General features: G+C 34.4%; 1 protein-coding gene and 1 long non-coding RNA gene across 6 annotated transcripts in view; one reads left to right on the top strand and one right to left on the bottom strand.

Annotated features, from left to right (window-relative positions):
* Positions 1-16,549, bottom strand: part of Sol1 — a 531,756-nt gene that overhangs the window by 302,263 nt on the left and 212,944 nt on the right. For both annotated transcript variants that reach the window (XM_072010125.1, XM_072010126.1), the window contains exon 5: positions 118-274. In XM_072010125.1, the coding sequence (XP_071866226.1) occupies positions 118-274 (157 nt within the window). The remainder of the gene's footprint in view (positions 1-117; positions 275-16,549) is intronic.
* Positions 1-16,549, top strand: part of LOC139990701 (uncharacterized) — a 155,359-nt gene that overhangs the window by 689 nt on the left and 138,121 nt on the right. The window lies entirely within an intron of this gene.

Raw genomic sequence — 16,549 nt, 5'->3', positions numbered from 1 at the left:
TTAAATGTGCGAGAACGTTAGATATATGATAGGACTGGAGATTGGCTTCAAGATGCATTATATGTGGATTATGTCGAGGATCAGTTTGCGAGCTTGATACTAGGTCAGTTTAGTTACCTTGCTCGGAAGAGGTACGAGCACCGGATGTTCTTTGGGTAGGAGGACGGGTACCGTGGCGAGTAGAAACGTCCGTATTGCCGTTTTGACTGTGAACTGACAAACTCGAGGTCGCACATCGTACCAGGAATCAACACGCCGTCCGTCTCGAACAGTCCTGGAACAAAAACAGACGATGATACGTATGAAACTGTGAAAATACCATAAAGGGAGGAGTAGGTTTTATCCATTAATAAAAAAAGTCGAGTTATTTTCCAGCTTTTATAATCCCTACTGAATATTCGTATTCCAGCGAAAGATACCGGGGTCGATTCACAGTGGCTTATAGAAGCCTATAATCTCTTCTTTGTTCTGACGAAACAAAGAAGGAGCCGTTTTTAAGACATCGTCGAGGAAATGGATCGACTCAATTAACGAACAAAACATTTCCTTCGGGGGGAAATTATTTTGATGGATTTCACGTGTACTGCCTTCTGGCAACAATATTCCAAATAACCACGTAATCACAAGACAATGAGGAAAGGAGAACAAGATGCTTGCGGTAGTGTTCGCAACCGCATGATAGACCGCAACTACTTATCTTGACAAATGGCGATTATCTGCCTCAGGGACGTTTGATTGACGTAATCAGGCTGCAATATAATGATACGTCAACACCTAAATACAGTAGGATCTAATCGTTGAATCTACGTCCGCGTCAGGAAGCAAAGACATAATAAAACTTATGATTACGAAACAACGTAGATTCTGGTTTTATCGAAGTACGACAAGATTTATATTTATTCTGTTGCGTATTTTTCTTTGTAGTAGTAGTAGTACTATTCTCAAATAACTATAATAATTCAGTGACAGTATTTTCATATGGCAATAAGAATTTGAAACAGGTGGAAGTAGAACCTGATAGAAAGACAATTTATTGGAAAACAAATGTATATTCAAACACTTTGTAATCTTGAATTAATTTCATTTAGACATTTCATATATCTTTTATTTTAGCTGTTTAACTCTCTATTCTTTTATCAGCCTCGGAGAGTAGGTCTCTCGCAGCATCCAAGTTTCTTTGTCTTGTAGTAGAAAAGTATCATACTAACCTGATGTGTGTATGTGTGTGCGCGCGTGCGTGTATGTGACACAACGTAGTGAGTATCTTTCACGCGAAGATCGTACGTGTGCAAAACACTTAATGGCGAACATCCGGTGTCGCGTACATCGCTATAAAATTGCTCACCCAACGGAATATCCAGGAGCCAAGGTCGGTGAAGGAAAGAAAATTCACAAAACTTTGTTCCGTGTGTTGGTAGAATAGTGAAAGAAAGAAAGAAAGTGAATCTGTAGTTGCAAAACGAAATAAAAATGCACGCTGCATTTTAAAGTACTAAGAGATCAACATCAATAATGTTGAGAAGAGATTGAATATGAAACACGTTTTGATTTCCTCTTCGTGTTCCCCCAGAGTTGAAACACCCGAGGGTGAAGTACATTATGATATATTAAGTCTTCCACTTTATGTACTGCATTTTTATACCACAAGGGACAGTACTCTCTGTGGTACAGAGCTAATTGTCAGTATTTTTCATCCGATATAACTCTTGGCTAGATGATTTAAGATTTTCATTTGGAATTTATATTTAATTTAACCCAGATATTCTTGAATTGTTCCTTTTTATATCGTTTTACAAAATAATATTATCTTAATTAATTTGTCTTATTACGACTTTTTAGTCGATTTCCGGAGTATATATAACCCAAACATTAGGACTCCTAGCTTCAGCTTTTACCCTTTAGCTACAGTAGTAACTTTGTCGAAGTTTAGTTGCTGCTCATATTAAATCGAAACTCTGACACTCAGCAACAGATCCAGTTCAATTCCCTGGCGTACCATTTCTGTTTCAAACTATCTTTACACCTTTCGGTGTATAAAGCTGAAAAACATATTCTCAGCCGTTCGAAGTGTCAACTTACATAATTATACGACTTTTTTTCGTTCCTTCGTTTGAATTATTTAATATCACCCGGCAATTAATGTGCTTCGTTACCGTTCTCTTGTTCTGGTTGTTCCTTCAATTCATTAAACCTGTGTACTTATGTATGAAACAATGCTGCTTTTATATCTCGTATAAAACACGTGTATGGCACGCTTGGTGTGGTTGAGCTCCTGCTGTTACATTGCAAAGTTGACATCATTCCTCTGAGTTAACTTTGGAATATGTATAATCCGGTTGCTGCAACAGCGTAATCTCGTACACAGACAAGCGGTTCTCCGTCATATGTACATACAAGGTATATATGCATGTACAAGGAATGATGGTATTTTTTTATTGCCGAATTTTAACGATTTATATTGTTTTATAAATTTCAAAATTCTTGTCGATGAGAATATATGCATGTAGAATTAGCTAAGCTTAGTTAAAACTGTTAGTTAAAATAAAAATCTTCAAAATTTTTATGAATAAGAATATGTTACATCTTCCAGTATGAGATATTGTCACTATATCTTTCTTCTAATTTCTACTTTGTAGTTATAGTACATTTTTCAAACCAGCTGATGTTATATAATTTGTATAAGTTTAAAATATATATTGATCTAAACGCTACGCCACTAATTATTACCAATAACTATTGGTTGGAATCAATAGCAATTTGATTGACTCATGGTACTGTAGCCCAGTACCATCCATAGCTGTATATATATATTGAATATCTGCCTCCGATGCTGGTCGTGCATCTGTGTAAGAATCGCAAGCATAGAAAGCATGTGATCAACACCGAAGTTTCCCATGGAAATTATATTCACACACTTTATTTGTTTTAAATTTTAAATCGTCCCTTAGTGAGTTCGTTCTCCGGGGATAATCGGCCTATAACCAATTGATATTCATTTTGACAGACACGTATATACAAATTTAATAAATCATATTATACGTGACAAATGTCCATTTAGGGAAATCCTATAATTTGTTACATACACTGCCGGCTGTAATTATTTAGACACTAGCAAATTATTGCAAATACATAAAATGTATTTCGAGTGAAACTCTTCTTCTATTACAATTTTGGAAATATAATAAAGATATCAAAATCTTTCGATCGAATTGTGCCTAATGACTAAGCATTTATGAGCAGTGATCTAAGTATTTATCGACTGATTATTCATATTTTTCAATAAAGACAGATAGAGAATCTTGTTTGCAAAATTATTCTCTACTCTCGACAATTGATATTTTGTAATTCCAACTACGTATTATAATTTCATCATTAAATTAGAAAAAGGTTTATGCCAGCAGCTATTCGTACGTCATTTTATATCTTTTACTATTAAATTCAGTAAATATATAACTAATATACCGTTTTCCTAGAAGTAAATTAAAATTTGTCTTAAATGTTAAAAAATAATACTTTACTATGCGTAAATTTTTCAAAGATCTCAATTGGATCATGGCAGGATTCCACATAGCTAAACTTACGTTCCTTTGATCCAGCACTTGCCTACAAATTAACACTACAATGTCGAATCATTTTGATTCACGAATAAATCGGCAACAATTACTACTTTCCTCCGTAAGTATAGTTATTTGCAAATTGTTAATTTTTGAAGTAAGATAAATATTTGTCTGTATTTCGTTTAAAATTAAGGGACGTTATCTATTAGTAATCATTTCATTTGAAAAGCTGCTGCGAAAATGGATAATTAAAATAAAAGATTCTGATAAAAACGTAGACGGTGCGCTCTTAAATTCTCATTACTAAAATTAGAAAGGCCAGTTATTAAAAATTCTGGAAGGACTTGGGAAGTTGCAGTCTCGCAGTTAAATGACACGACGCTATTAAGAGCTTCCCATGCATATTCATGTCGTTGAGCATTAGCATACGGTGTCGCAAGGGCGCGAAAAAGAATCCATGAAACTCGTTTTGAAAGTGAAGAAACTGAAGAAAGTGAAAGTTTGTCGGTCTACACAGGACAGGGATATTTATTATACTAGAACGCTCGGAAAATAGAAATCTTATAATCATAATTTTGCTATACATTTCACACGTTGAATTACCTATATAATGTCGTGTTATTTATTTAATTTTCATAATATAATAGAATAAAATAACAAAGGGATAATACATATTCCACATTGTTTGCAAAATATTGAACGTGTATTATGATTTTCCTTGTATTTCTTTTCATTTAGAGAATTGCTGCTTATCTTAATTCTTTAAGATACTTTAGCAATCATAACATTTATAATTAATCACCAAGCACGATTATGGTATCAGACTTCTATAAAGGTAGCAACACACAAAGATCGATTACTCTATATCATGTCATGGAGTTATAGAACTTCCGACACTTGTAACAACATTACAGTACATTACCTTCGTTATAACTTAATTTAATAAAGCCATCTTAGGATAAATGAGTTATACTATCAAAATAAACGGAAACTCAGTTATGCACATGTTTGGTTCATAAATCTCATTACTAAGACAACTACGTCATTATAAATTGTCTTTATTTCTTTGGAATCTGTATTTAAAATAAGTAATATACAAACTTATTTCAAATATTATAGAACAGAATAAGATATATTATCACTAGCGTTTTAATTAAATTACTAGCCTTTTAAATATTTTTCTTTCAGCTCTGTGAGCCGTATTACGAATCATCAAAGCCTTGAAAAATACAGTCTACGAGTAAAAGCTTCCTCGAATTAATAAAAGTGAAAGCTTGTTCACGCGCGATGGACGTAATAATATAATGCGACGACGATATATATGAAAGGCAAGGGAACGTCATGAATTTCATTTCGCGATGTTAAAGGATAGTTAGACGCACAGTTTCTGTTCGCTTGTCGTGTACGCTGATAGTCTCCGTTTCAAATGCTGGTGTACGCACGAATGCTTTTTCTAACAACTTGGACCATAACCCGACAACCCGTAAAATTTTCGACCGATGAAAATTTCAGTTATCGCATATATCCACCACTTCTCGAGCTTCCATGCCCCGCTTTTCCCCTTCGAATTTTAGTTAACTTATTGTGACGGCGGCTGTGAACAACCGCTTGCGAAACTGTGTCGACAAAGTGCTCAGTGCTCGTGCGGTTAGTTAGCGAGGTCGATGAGAATTTCTTGTGATCAGTTGCTTTTTAATTCATAATTTTTCATTCGCGGGCTTTTAACGTTGCCTCTCACTTGGAACACTTTTAATGTTCTCAAATAAACTATATGATCAAAGAAAATGTTTTAAACTCTTGGTTGACTCATGAATTTTTACTGCAAACGGTGATATTTTTAGATGATTACGTATTTCGAATTTTAAAATTTCATGGTTATTAGATGGCATATTTATGGTATTTCTGTTTTCAGTTGTGTTTTTAAATTATACTCCGATAAAAAAAATTTTATCTGGACAAAGTTAGTTGATTCAGAACGACAGATATTGTGATTCATAACTTTTTTCCTACAGAGTCCTCTTGGAGCTTTTAAGCGCATCAACATTTTTTAACAGACGAATCCTGGGTATTGGACGTAATTTAGATTTATAAATAAGTACGTATCCAACTGAATTCCATCACTATGTAGTATGCAGATTTTCAAGTTAAAAATAGCAGTTTTGTTACATGTGATTATATTATAGACAACTCTCTTTTTAAGAATTTTATTGCTAAAATTACTCAAAGATCATCTGATAATCTCTCTATTCTTTCAAAAAATCTATTCTATCACACTCTCCGGTTTTATGTCCAGAATCTAATGACCACGATCGGAAGTTCTCTTGTTTCCTCCGAAATGTATGTCGCGTGACGTAGCATATGACATCAATAGGACATCTTAGTCTTTTATATTAAGCGTCGTTTCTTGCTTCTCGGCCATTTAACGAGACTCAATCCTTTAATAATCCTTAATACTATGCAGAAATCTTCGTTAAACATTAATTCTGCAATATACATCCATATACATATATGCTCGCTCATACATAAAAAGTGATTTCTATAGTTTTTAAGCCACAGCGTAAATGCTTGATACGGTATAAACGCCAGCATTCAACTTTTCGCTGGTATTTTGTACACGTTCTTCCATGTAATTTTAATACAGCGTCTTACGAAACATCTTCATAAATCGGCTTTAGAACATTGTGTACCGTCTCACAGAGAGGAGACTCTTGATTAAAATTTTCAGCGCAATTTTACGCTACGTGCACGTCGAATCTGTACGCGCATATTGAAATGTTTGCGTTGTCATAGAACCGAATCCAGAATTTTATATGTTTTAGCAAATATAGAATTTTGAACAAATATATGCTTGAGATATAGTATTAAAATGTATAAAAGAAATAAAGCTCGATTTTATCTTGCAAAAGTACACACTCTTTTAAATCCTGCTTTTCTTCTCGATTGCCACAGTCCCCGGCGTTTGCAAAACGGAATCGTCGTTGATCCTTTGCAAACAATCGATCGTTCTTCTTCATTGATTTGTGCATTTGATAGGCAAAGCTGAATTTATTGAACTGTACTTCATTTTGAAATAACATAAACTAAACGGACTGCAGTGCAGCGCGGATATTGGCTGCTCGAATCCATTGACAGATAATCTCTGGTGTATTGCTTGACTAACCCAACTACCGTTTCTTTATAACCATTTCATTTCACCTACCTATCCTAGGAGCAATATCGAGATGTATTTCCTTTATCTTAGTACACTTTTTGGAAGTCAGTGCAACAAGCGAATAAATATTCAACATGTTAACCCCCTGCTTTACCCATTTTTCCAGCAAAATCTTTCTTGAAAATATAAATTTTCTCTTATTTTTTTTTTTTTTTTATTTTTCTGTAATCTATATCTACGTATGGACAAAGAGACGCACAGAATAGCTCAGTATAATTGTTATTGTCTAAGAAACTACTTATATATTGTTAAGTATACAACCACAGAAATTTGATACTGCGAAAATGAAATATGAAACCTGATGAGAAAAAGGGACTTAATGGGGAAATAATAGTAAGTAGCAATACTTTTTATAGCTGCTGTAGATTATCCATCCAAGGTATCCATCCGAAACAGAAATATTAGGAGAACAAGGGAGACATACAGCTTCCATCTAGATGTCTGATTCTTGTCACAGATCAGACGTATGATTCTTATTGCGTGTATATATACCATTACGTAGGTATGTCTTGTGTCATCGTGGAGGAACAGGACGTCTTTATGGCTTACCAACATTGGCTGTTTTCTTCCCACAATATCGTTAGAGTATCGTTAGTAGACATATAGTGGGAAATCATCCGATATAATGAATAATTCGAGTTGTAGTCGATATATAAATTTTTTAAAGCTTACGGTAGAGCGTTATCCTATCAAGGTATTGATAATTCAAAAATATAAATGTCGTAGAATCAGTTTCATTCTTTAGAGGGTCAGTATTTTTTTCATAAAAATACTGACATTCATATTCCAAAATTTTTAAGATTATATTTAACAAATAAAGATTAAACAAATTTTTCACCTCTTGAGAGATGATGACTCTTATAATAGTGATATGTGTGTGTGTATGTATGTATGTATGTATAAATTCGATTTCTGTCAAAAATATTCTGATGATTATAAAATATTTCTACATGTTTTATGTCATTCTGTTCCACTTTATCGCAAAGAAATTAATATAAAAGCGGTAATACAGCGAACAAAATTTAAGTTCATTGTATATAAAATGCTGTAAAAACCTGCGTGTAAATTAATACGGTGGAATTCTCTATTAATTATGGTGGAACTGTTCACTTCTCATTAAAATCTTTAACATGTAAAACTCGAACAAAATGTATTTCTAATTTTTAGAGTATAAAATTTTTATTAAACTGATAAATGTTTTTCTCTTTTTATATCCAAGAAATTAGTGCACTCTGTCCCGTCGAATACAGAATTGGGTAATATGGAGAGAAGAAGCATACTTGAAAACCATAACCGTTGACCGGCTCGTGCGAAGCACGATCTGAAAATTCCACTCGGCAAAAATTTCTGTCCCTCCCACGCTTCCAACTTTTCCATTTTACGCGGCGGCGGGAGACTATCGAAAACTGCGACGGCAAAGTGAACGCGGAACATGATGTCAAACATTGAAAATCGACAAGAACTTTCCTCTGAGTTTGCATATCCCTGTCATTGAAAAAGAGATATTCAAAAAAACGTTTTCGTTCGTTAGGCAAAATATGAAACTCAAAGATTGACGATATTCTAACATATGTTACACACGTTTTATGAGAATTTAAAGTTTGGAATCTCGTAGGTCTTCCGGGACGCGTAGAAATACATGTATATTCAATGCATATTTGATTTTCTTATTCTTCCAAATAAAATATACATTGTAGAATTAAGTATATCGTAATTATCAATAGTTCTTTCTTATAAACAGTAAGTATTAGATCTCCTATTCGTTAATTATTATTATTCGTTATTAATATTAGAAACTGATTTATGGATATTGTAGGAACTTTTGATTTATATACATACACACATGAAAATTTTTCTTTTATTTATTAACTCTACCGTGTCATTCCGGACATTTACGGCCCAATTCTATTTTCCTAACGTTAAGAAATATCTGAATCTTGTGCAAGATGCGCGTAAATCATTACTGATGCGCGTGATTTTTTATTATAATTTTATATTAAACATTTTGTTAAGATGTTACAAATATGTTTCACCTGTTAAAACGAGAGCAACATTGAAATATAGAAATTCGAAAATCTCGCAACAGGGTTAAGACAAATTCTCACATGGAATGAATAATGATTTAAACGTCGATAAATTATTCAAAATATCATCGACGAAGAATTTCTCTTAAATTTTATTCAAACATGATATGAAAGCACTTCATGTTATACATATATTATGAAAAATTTCAACGCACCAACGTTATTTATTCATACAATAACTCTTGGATTGTAAATTATTACGTATTCACCCAGGCAGAAAAATACAGTATAGATTTTATCGATCAATAGATTTTATAATTATTATATACGAAGACTACAGAGGAAGAACACGATAAGCCACATTTTCTATTCTTTATACGCGAGCACTAAAATTCTAAAAACTATTATTTAAAATCCAGTACGTCGCCAATTAACCTCACGTTACAGAAATTGTCCCTTTATTTGATTATTGGACCAAACATGTGTTTTTTTTAGCCTCTTAATAACTTTAAAAATATTGCTTACCAAATATTAATATATCGGAAGATATTAAAATATTGTTTGTCTTAATGCTTATACCTCTAATTTCATAACATATCGTGAATTATATTATTTTTGTTGATTTTACATTGAAATAAAATTAAACATAACTAGAATAAAGAACAGAAATGTATTCATCGAAAACGTGTTTCTCCCATGATTTTCATATTCTATATATTTATAATTGTTTTACATGTACATTTCACTCTCAGCGTGATATTTACATTTATCTCAATCTTTTGATCCGATGTAAACTACATCGAATGGATGGAAATGTGACGAGAAAGCCAGTACCAAAACGGAACCGTAGTCGAGAAGGAACAAAATCTCGTTGTCGCGAAATCGTACGGCCGTAATACGTTTCACGATACGCAGGTATTATACGGTACACGAAATTCAGCAGGCAACGTTCCGGCGGATCTCATCTGAATATTTTACACGCCGCCGCAATGCCGGAGGTGTCGCGCATGCCGACCTGTCGATGCATAAAATTTTGCGTCACATCTTCAAACATTCTCAGACGAAAATGAAAGTAAACCAGAGTACGAATGAAAACAGGAGGTCCTGGCGAAAAGAAAGGAAATAAAACGAAAGGAAAGAAATATAAAATAGACGAAAGTTGAGAATAAGTAGAGAAATAATGGAAGAAAACAAGATGAGAAAAGGCGAAAGCAGGGGGGAATTGTGAAACAAATGAAATAAAGGAAAGAGTTAGGTGTATAGAAGAAAAGGAGGAGAAAGCACAGTGACGTCTCGCAGGGATCATACGCGGTTCAAAAGTTAAGAAAGTTCGCAATGGAATCAAGTTTGAAACGCGTCCCTCGGACGTGCTGAATCGTGTCTCGCAGGATCCTGAATGGCAACGTGCCACATATATACATACATACTTGCATAATCTTCGCATTCGTTTTAATGGTATATCCATGACACGCGACACTCAGACGAAGAAGAAACCGTCGCGTTATTACGACAGGCTCGCACGTCTTACGGTGTCACGTTAGAACCGTGATACCTTAAGATTTCTTGCTTGACTCGTGACGCATTTTTCCACCGCGTGTACGTCACTGGCTTCAGGATTCTGAACGTTTTACGCCAACGTCTATCAAGTTTCCACGCACCTTAGGGAAATTGACTGTGATGTCTTTAAGCTTAATAGAAGTTGCATTAAGACTGACACATTATATTTTAATAACTACTTAAATGACTTTCTAAATTTTCTAACTTTCAGGATGATCAGATCGACGTACACAGTCGACTGTGAATACTAGAACGACTCTATTCCTTACATTTATCGAAAAATTCTAACAAATTTTATTTCATATAATATTTCATATTATAAGGTTTGTATAACGCGAATGAAATAATAGATTTATAATAAAATAATTAGAATGTAAGAACAATGAAAAGCATTTCGTTTGGACCGCACATCGATTGATGCCCTAATAAGTATTTTATGGTCGCCAGTGTACGTACAAGAGAAGTATCTTTCTATCTGCATTGCCGCTGCACTGCGCGAAATCTTGAAAGATTTACCGCGAGTCCTTTCCAGGTGAGTCGCTCGATGTGAACGGTTTACAAAAGATTCGCGATGAGTACCGTTTTTTTGCCATCTTAAACGCTTTGTCCGCGCTAACAAGAATAGGAAAGGAGGAGACGTTTAAATGTTCCTTGTGAGTAATACCGCGCAAGCGAACGTTTCCACTTCCGCGGAGCTCATCGTTCCGATCCTCTTCTTTGCCGGCACGAACAATACCCTCGACTCTTTCCGAAACTCGAAGTTGCGGTCGAATTTAGAGTCTTCAATGATCCATAGGATCAAGTTCCCAATTGTACTCGAACATGTAAATTTTTTTACTTTTTTAGAATATTCTACTTTTTTTTATTACCTTATACAAAGTTTTGCTAACACGTCATATTACATTTTTTACTAAACAAAAATTTGCTAGTCGGATTAGAGTATAATTCTATGTAGAAGGCGTTATATAAATATACTCCCGATATCTAATGTTATGTCGCGTGAGATGGTCCGTGCGACGTCCCTTTTGTAAGCGATATTTTGTAAGCATTGTAAGTGATTTTTGCTGTTAAAAAATTATAAACATTTAGCTTTTATTTTCGCAGGTAAAATATAGTTATTAAGTCCACTGGAATTTTCTAATTACTACAAGAACTCCAAAAGTTACTGCATTATATCCATATTGTATATGAGATTCATTTGGAAATTAACAGCCTAATTGAGCCAAGAAATGTCCTGCGCCCTAATGCAAATGCTATTAGGGCTCATAGTACATTACTGTTAATACACATTAGCTACATAGTTAATTGATTGCATTTTTCGTAAATCGCATTCTAAGGAATCCTAACACTTGCAGAGTGTCAAATTAATTAAAAAAAAAAAGTACGGAAGACTTACATGATAAATAACATAAAAACATGATTTTCTTGATATTACTATCATTTTTTATTTCACGATATTAAGGTGACATAACGTTTCTTAATTCAATTTACTAATTCTATATTTTTAAATTTTAATTAACAAATGGAAATTCTAGTTAAACATAGAAGGAAACATCGTAACCATATGTAATACATACAACGAACGAACTAAGTATCGCAGGAGACACGGATTTTTTGCATGTTAAAAGAGAGCATACCCAAAACCTACACAGTATCGCGAGACACGGGACTAATTAAAACACTTGTCCCCTTAAAGTCCAGTGGCAAAGGTAGCCACTGCAATGGAGACCTTCTTTCTTTGCCCTTCACTGCGCTATAAAGCTGGCAATCCTTATAAACCCAGACTAAGTAATCTTATTTTATTACGTTGAGAAAGTAGTAAAATATAAAGACCTTTATATGTCCGCTGTAACTTTATCCAGTTACAAGACGGCTTTGTCAACAATAAACGTGTTAATCCTTTTGTTCTGTACATAATAGCGGGTCCCTTTTCTATTTGGTGAATCTTGTATTTTTCGTTATGACCATTTCGCCTTACGTATGTAGGTATTACATATAGTTGTGCTCTACCACTCGAAACATTTTGCTAATTCTAATCTAGCTTAAGATACAGTATTACGAGTAATTCTATTTAACACTTGTTTATTCGTCCAATTCGAAATGATATGTGATCGTGCGAATATATTAATTCATTCAAGTTGATAAACCAGAATAAAGGTAACAGTAGATTGTTTTATAAAGAACATAAGTGATCATAAAACATAGGTGTGCAAGATTATTTTATGAAATGTTAAACGATACGGAATAAATTTAAGTCATTAGAAATTTACATAATTAGAAGCCTATCTAAAAACCGAACTTATGAAACTAAAACGCAAGAGAGCACATGTTTAGTTAAACGAAATATGTACGAATAAAGAAATAAGAAGCAAGTAGAAAAATGTGTAAAGATATAAAATATTCCGTAAAATATCTCGGTCGTATCAGCATTAAGAGGTATGTGCACCCTACATACCGTGTAATGGAAATGGATGATCAAACTTCAATATCGTGTTTTGCTTTTCCTACGGCAAGGAAAAAGGGGTGAAGATAAATTCTATAAATATATGTCTGGAACTCTTGATTCTCAAGATTGAAACATCTTTTAAAATTTCTCGAAAATGCTATATGTAGAATTACAGAGACCGTTATCATCCCTTTCCTTCGTGAAAATTGATAACAACAGCATTCATGATTTAGTCAATCATTTTGACAAGTAAATCGTAAGAATTTCGTACTTAACTAATAAGAACTAAAGTTAGAATTTATCTAAACAGCCTCTATAAAAATATTAATTTGCGTAAATGTATGTAACCTAACAATAAATTAAAAATATACACTGTCACAGTGAGATGCAAAGATTCAACACGATAAACATGAACAAGACGATCCAGGAAGAATCTAGAGATCAGTGATAACATTAATTGCCAAAAAGGAACTGTTCCATGTTTCTCTGCAAAGTTCCGCAAAAAAAGAAAAAAAAGAATCCACGCTGAGTTTACGGAAATTGCATTGCCGGAAGCTGCACGAAAGTGCTTCATAGCTTGGCGCAGGGAAAAATTACTTTGACTGAAACTGAACTGACCCAATGAAGATCTGAAAATTAAATTTATCCGATTATTCTTTCAGCTGGAAATCTTTTCCTCGTTATATGCATCATTCGACTGTCGTTCATCTATCAATTCAACCATATTCTATCTGTACCTCTGTGAAAAAGTTCTTTAGGAAATTATCAAAATGTCAAAGATATTCGATTTCTTTCATCGATGTTATCTGCATTAAAAAAAAAAAAAAAAAAAAGTACAAGTGCACATACGAAACTCCGAATTGACAAGCGTAACGAGCTTTTGATGTTTTAAGGTATCGTATCTAACCATTGGCTTTGACCAAGCTTTTAATTTTGCTCTTTCATTGAGTCTTCAAGGCAGCGTATAAAATCTGATTTTATTCTGCTTGGTGCTCCTGAATAATATTGTATAAATATTTACACGCGTTTAAAATAATATTACATAATACATTCAACACCGACATCCTATATACTCATTTCATTTAAACACAACGATATTAAAAATAATATGAGAAATATAATTGCGAGAATATCAAAATATTTACCTGTATTAGACTATAACTAATCTATAACAATAATAAATAAAGGTTTAAATGGGCAATTAGATCATATAACGGTACTCGCGTTACACAGCAAGTAAGAAACATTTTAATTCAAACCAACGACGCGTTAACGCAAATACCTTTTCTCTGATAAGTTACGAGCTTCTATTCAAAGATTTGAAATTACTTTCAAAGATAAATAGCTCCCCACTTTGCGAGGAACATATACTTAAGACAAAAGAGGATTTCATTTGTCACATAAGCGAAATACAATCCGCTTAAAAACAAGTATCTTTTACTTGCTTCAGTTTACAAGTTTTATTTGCTTAACACGGAGTACAACTTCAGGTTAAGATAAAATCGATTAATAAACGTGTACAGATTTATAGTATAAAGATTGTAATGAAAGGCGATTAATTGGCAGGAGATTATTCTACATGCGAAAATATGTTGAAAACATTGAATACAATTTTTTCGCTTGAAGTCTTGGTGTTACGACCGTTCGCGGAGAGACGCGGTTGCGAGGAAAACGCGTCAGCGAGAGGCGTAAATTCTCGCTACGATTCGACAATCGACGCCGCGAAGTAGTCGTTCCCCTTGTTTCGGTTAAGATAACAGGGGTGGTTGAATGTGTTAACAGGTTAATATAGCGTGTATATTCAACAACAAATCGTAATAATAATAAAAGCGTCACAAATTATTTGACAATGGATACAATTAATGCGTTACAGAAATTCGACTCGACTTTTGTTATTTCTCGATATTCTAAGCGACTTTGTTCGTCAGAGCTCTCGATGCGTGCCGTATGAATTTTTAAAAGAGACTTTTCAGATGCGACTGTGCAGTTACAGTTTTCGAATGAGACTCATCGATTATAGATTTCGAATGCGACTGATCGGTTAGAGGTTTCGAATGGGACGCTTCAGTTAGAGTGTTCGAATGCGACTCGTGCCCTTAGACCGATTCTTTGTCTTTCGGGGAGATGACTCCCACTACGCTCGGATCACGCCACCGCTCGCGCCGATGATCACGTAGGCCGACTTCTTTGTTAGAAATAAAGTAACGGTCCGAAATCGACGGTTCAAAACTCGCTGCTTGGTGACAACTATGCGCTCATCGATACAGTGTATGTTTTTCGTCGGGCAGATAAGAGGATATGTCTGCGACGCTGGAGGACCGCGAGTGACGGTTGGAAATACGATCTATGCTGAGCCTCGTGGCGTAACACTTGGCTTCCGCGAAAATTGAGATTAGAAATTTATCGAGTATGCTGTATAGAGCTAATTGTTAACTAAACGTGTTTACACTCAATCTTCCCGAAAACCAGACATCATAGCTGCCAATTTCCACTCTTATCTGATCGCATACCTGACAGCTTTTCAAGCTCGACTTTCTCTAAAACAAAGTCGCCAACGCAATTTTCTTATTCTTTAATTTTGTCTTCTATCGAGCCATAGGAGCTTCCTGACTTCGATTATACTACATTCACGATACTGCAATTTATGTCCACCGTGTATATATGTACTCAAACCTATATACTTTCACGTGAACGCATTGTTGTATAAAATTATGCCGACACAAATCTGACTTTCATCACGAAGAATAGCTGAGTGAACGATTACGGCTGCGATCGCTGCCTTCTCATTAATCTTCGCTTATCTCTTTGATAGTTGAATCGTCCTCTTTTCGTTGATCAAACAGATTCCTACCGCACAGGAGAAAATTCAAAAATTTGAAGTCTTAATTATGTGTCAATAAACAAATTCTTGTAATGTGTTCATTCGAACGATCGCAGCGATAATCGAAAAAATAATATTCCCTTCCTTTATCAAGATCTACGATGACAACAAGTTTTCGCTGCCTTTACATTCCTCTATTATTGGGAATAAAAACAAACGCTTCCACTTGGCCCAGATTTCCTTCGCGAATGAAGTGACGATGATTTTTTTTCTCATTCCCCTGCAAGAAGAAAAAGCGTCGCAACTTTTTGTTCCTCCGCCATTTCGAGTTCAAAGGAAACGCGTACGAAAACGCGGACTCCATCCGAACGTTCTGAATACGTTTTATTATCTCGAAGCTATTGTGACGTGGAAATTCTCGATTTTCTCTCTGCCAGCCCTTCTCTGCTGCGTATTCAAATGTAGCTGCGTATTTAAACGTAATTTAATTACGCAATCGTTGCCCGACCAACGACAAAGATAGAGGAGTTTGTTTAAGCGAGTTCATTGTTCGCTGATGCGAAGACTAAAGTATTTTAAATGGCTAGCCAACTGGAAATCCGTGTCTTATATTCTTTAGTAAAGCCAATAGAAATTAACATTTTCGTTATCCAATTTAAATGAAGAATTTCTCTTACCATAACGTACACTATCGCTCATAAGTATGGACACTTTGGCCGATTTATAGTAACAGTATGTGAATTCTGAGTCTTGTGGATCGAGAATCTTTATATCCATTTACGTTAACTTTCTTAACCTCTCTCATAATTCAATTCAACGTTAAAGAATCTGCAGACAAAGAGTTTGCCAAGTTCTATAGTTACATGTTAGTTGTATGATAGTTATATAAGGTATAACAATTACAAAGGTCAGTTTTATTATTATATATTCACT

This window comes from Bombus fervidus, chromosome 9 (genome assembly GCF_041682495.2).
Source record: "Bombus fervidus isolate BK054 chromosome 9, iyBomFerv1, whole genome shotgun sequence".
NCBI classification, from domain to species: domain Eukaryota; kingdom Metazoa; phylum Arthropoda; class Insecta; order Hymenoptera; family Apidae; genus Bombus; species Bombus fervidus.
This window is presented reverse-complemented; position numbering and strand designations above follow the sequence as displayed.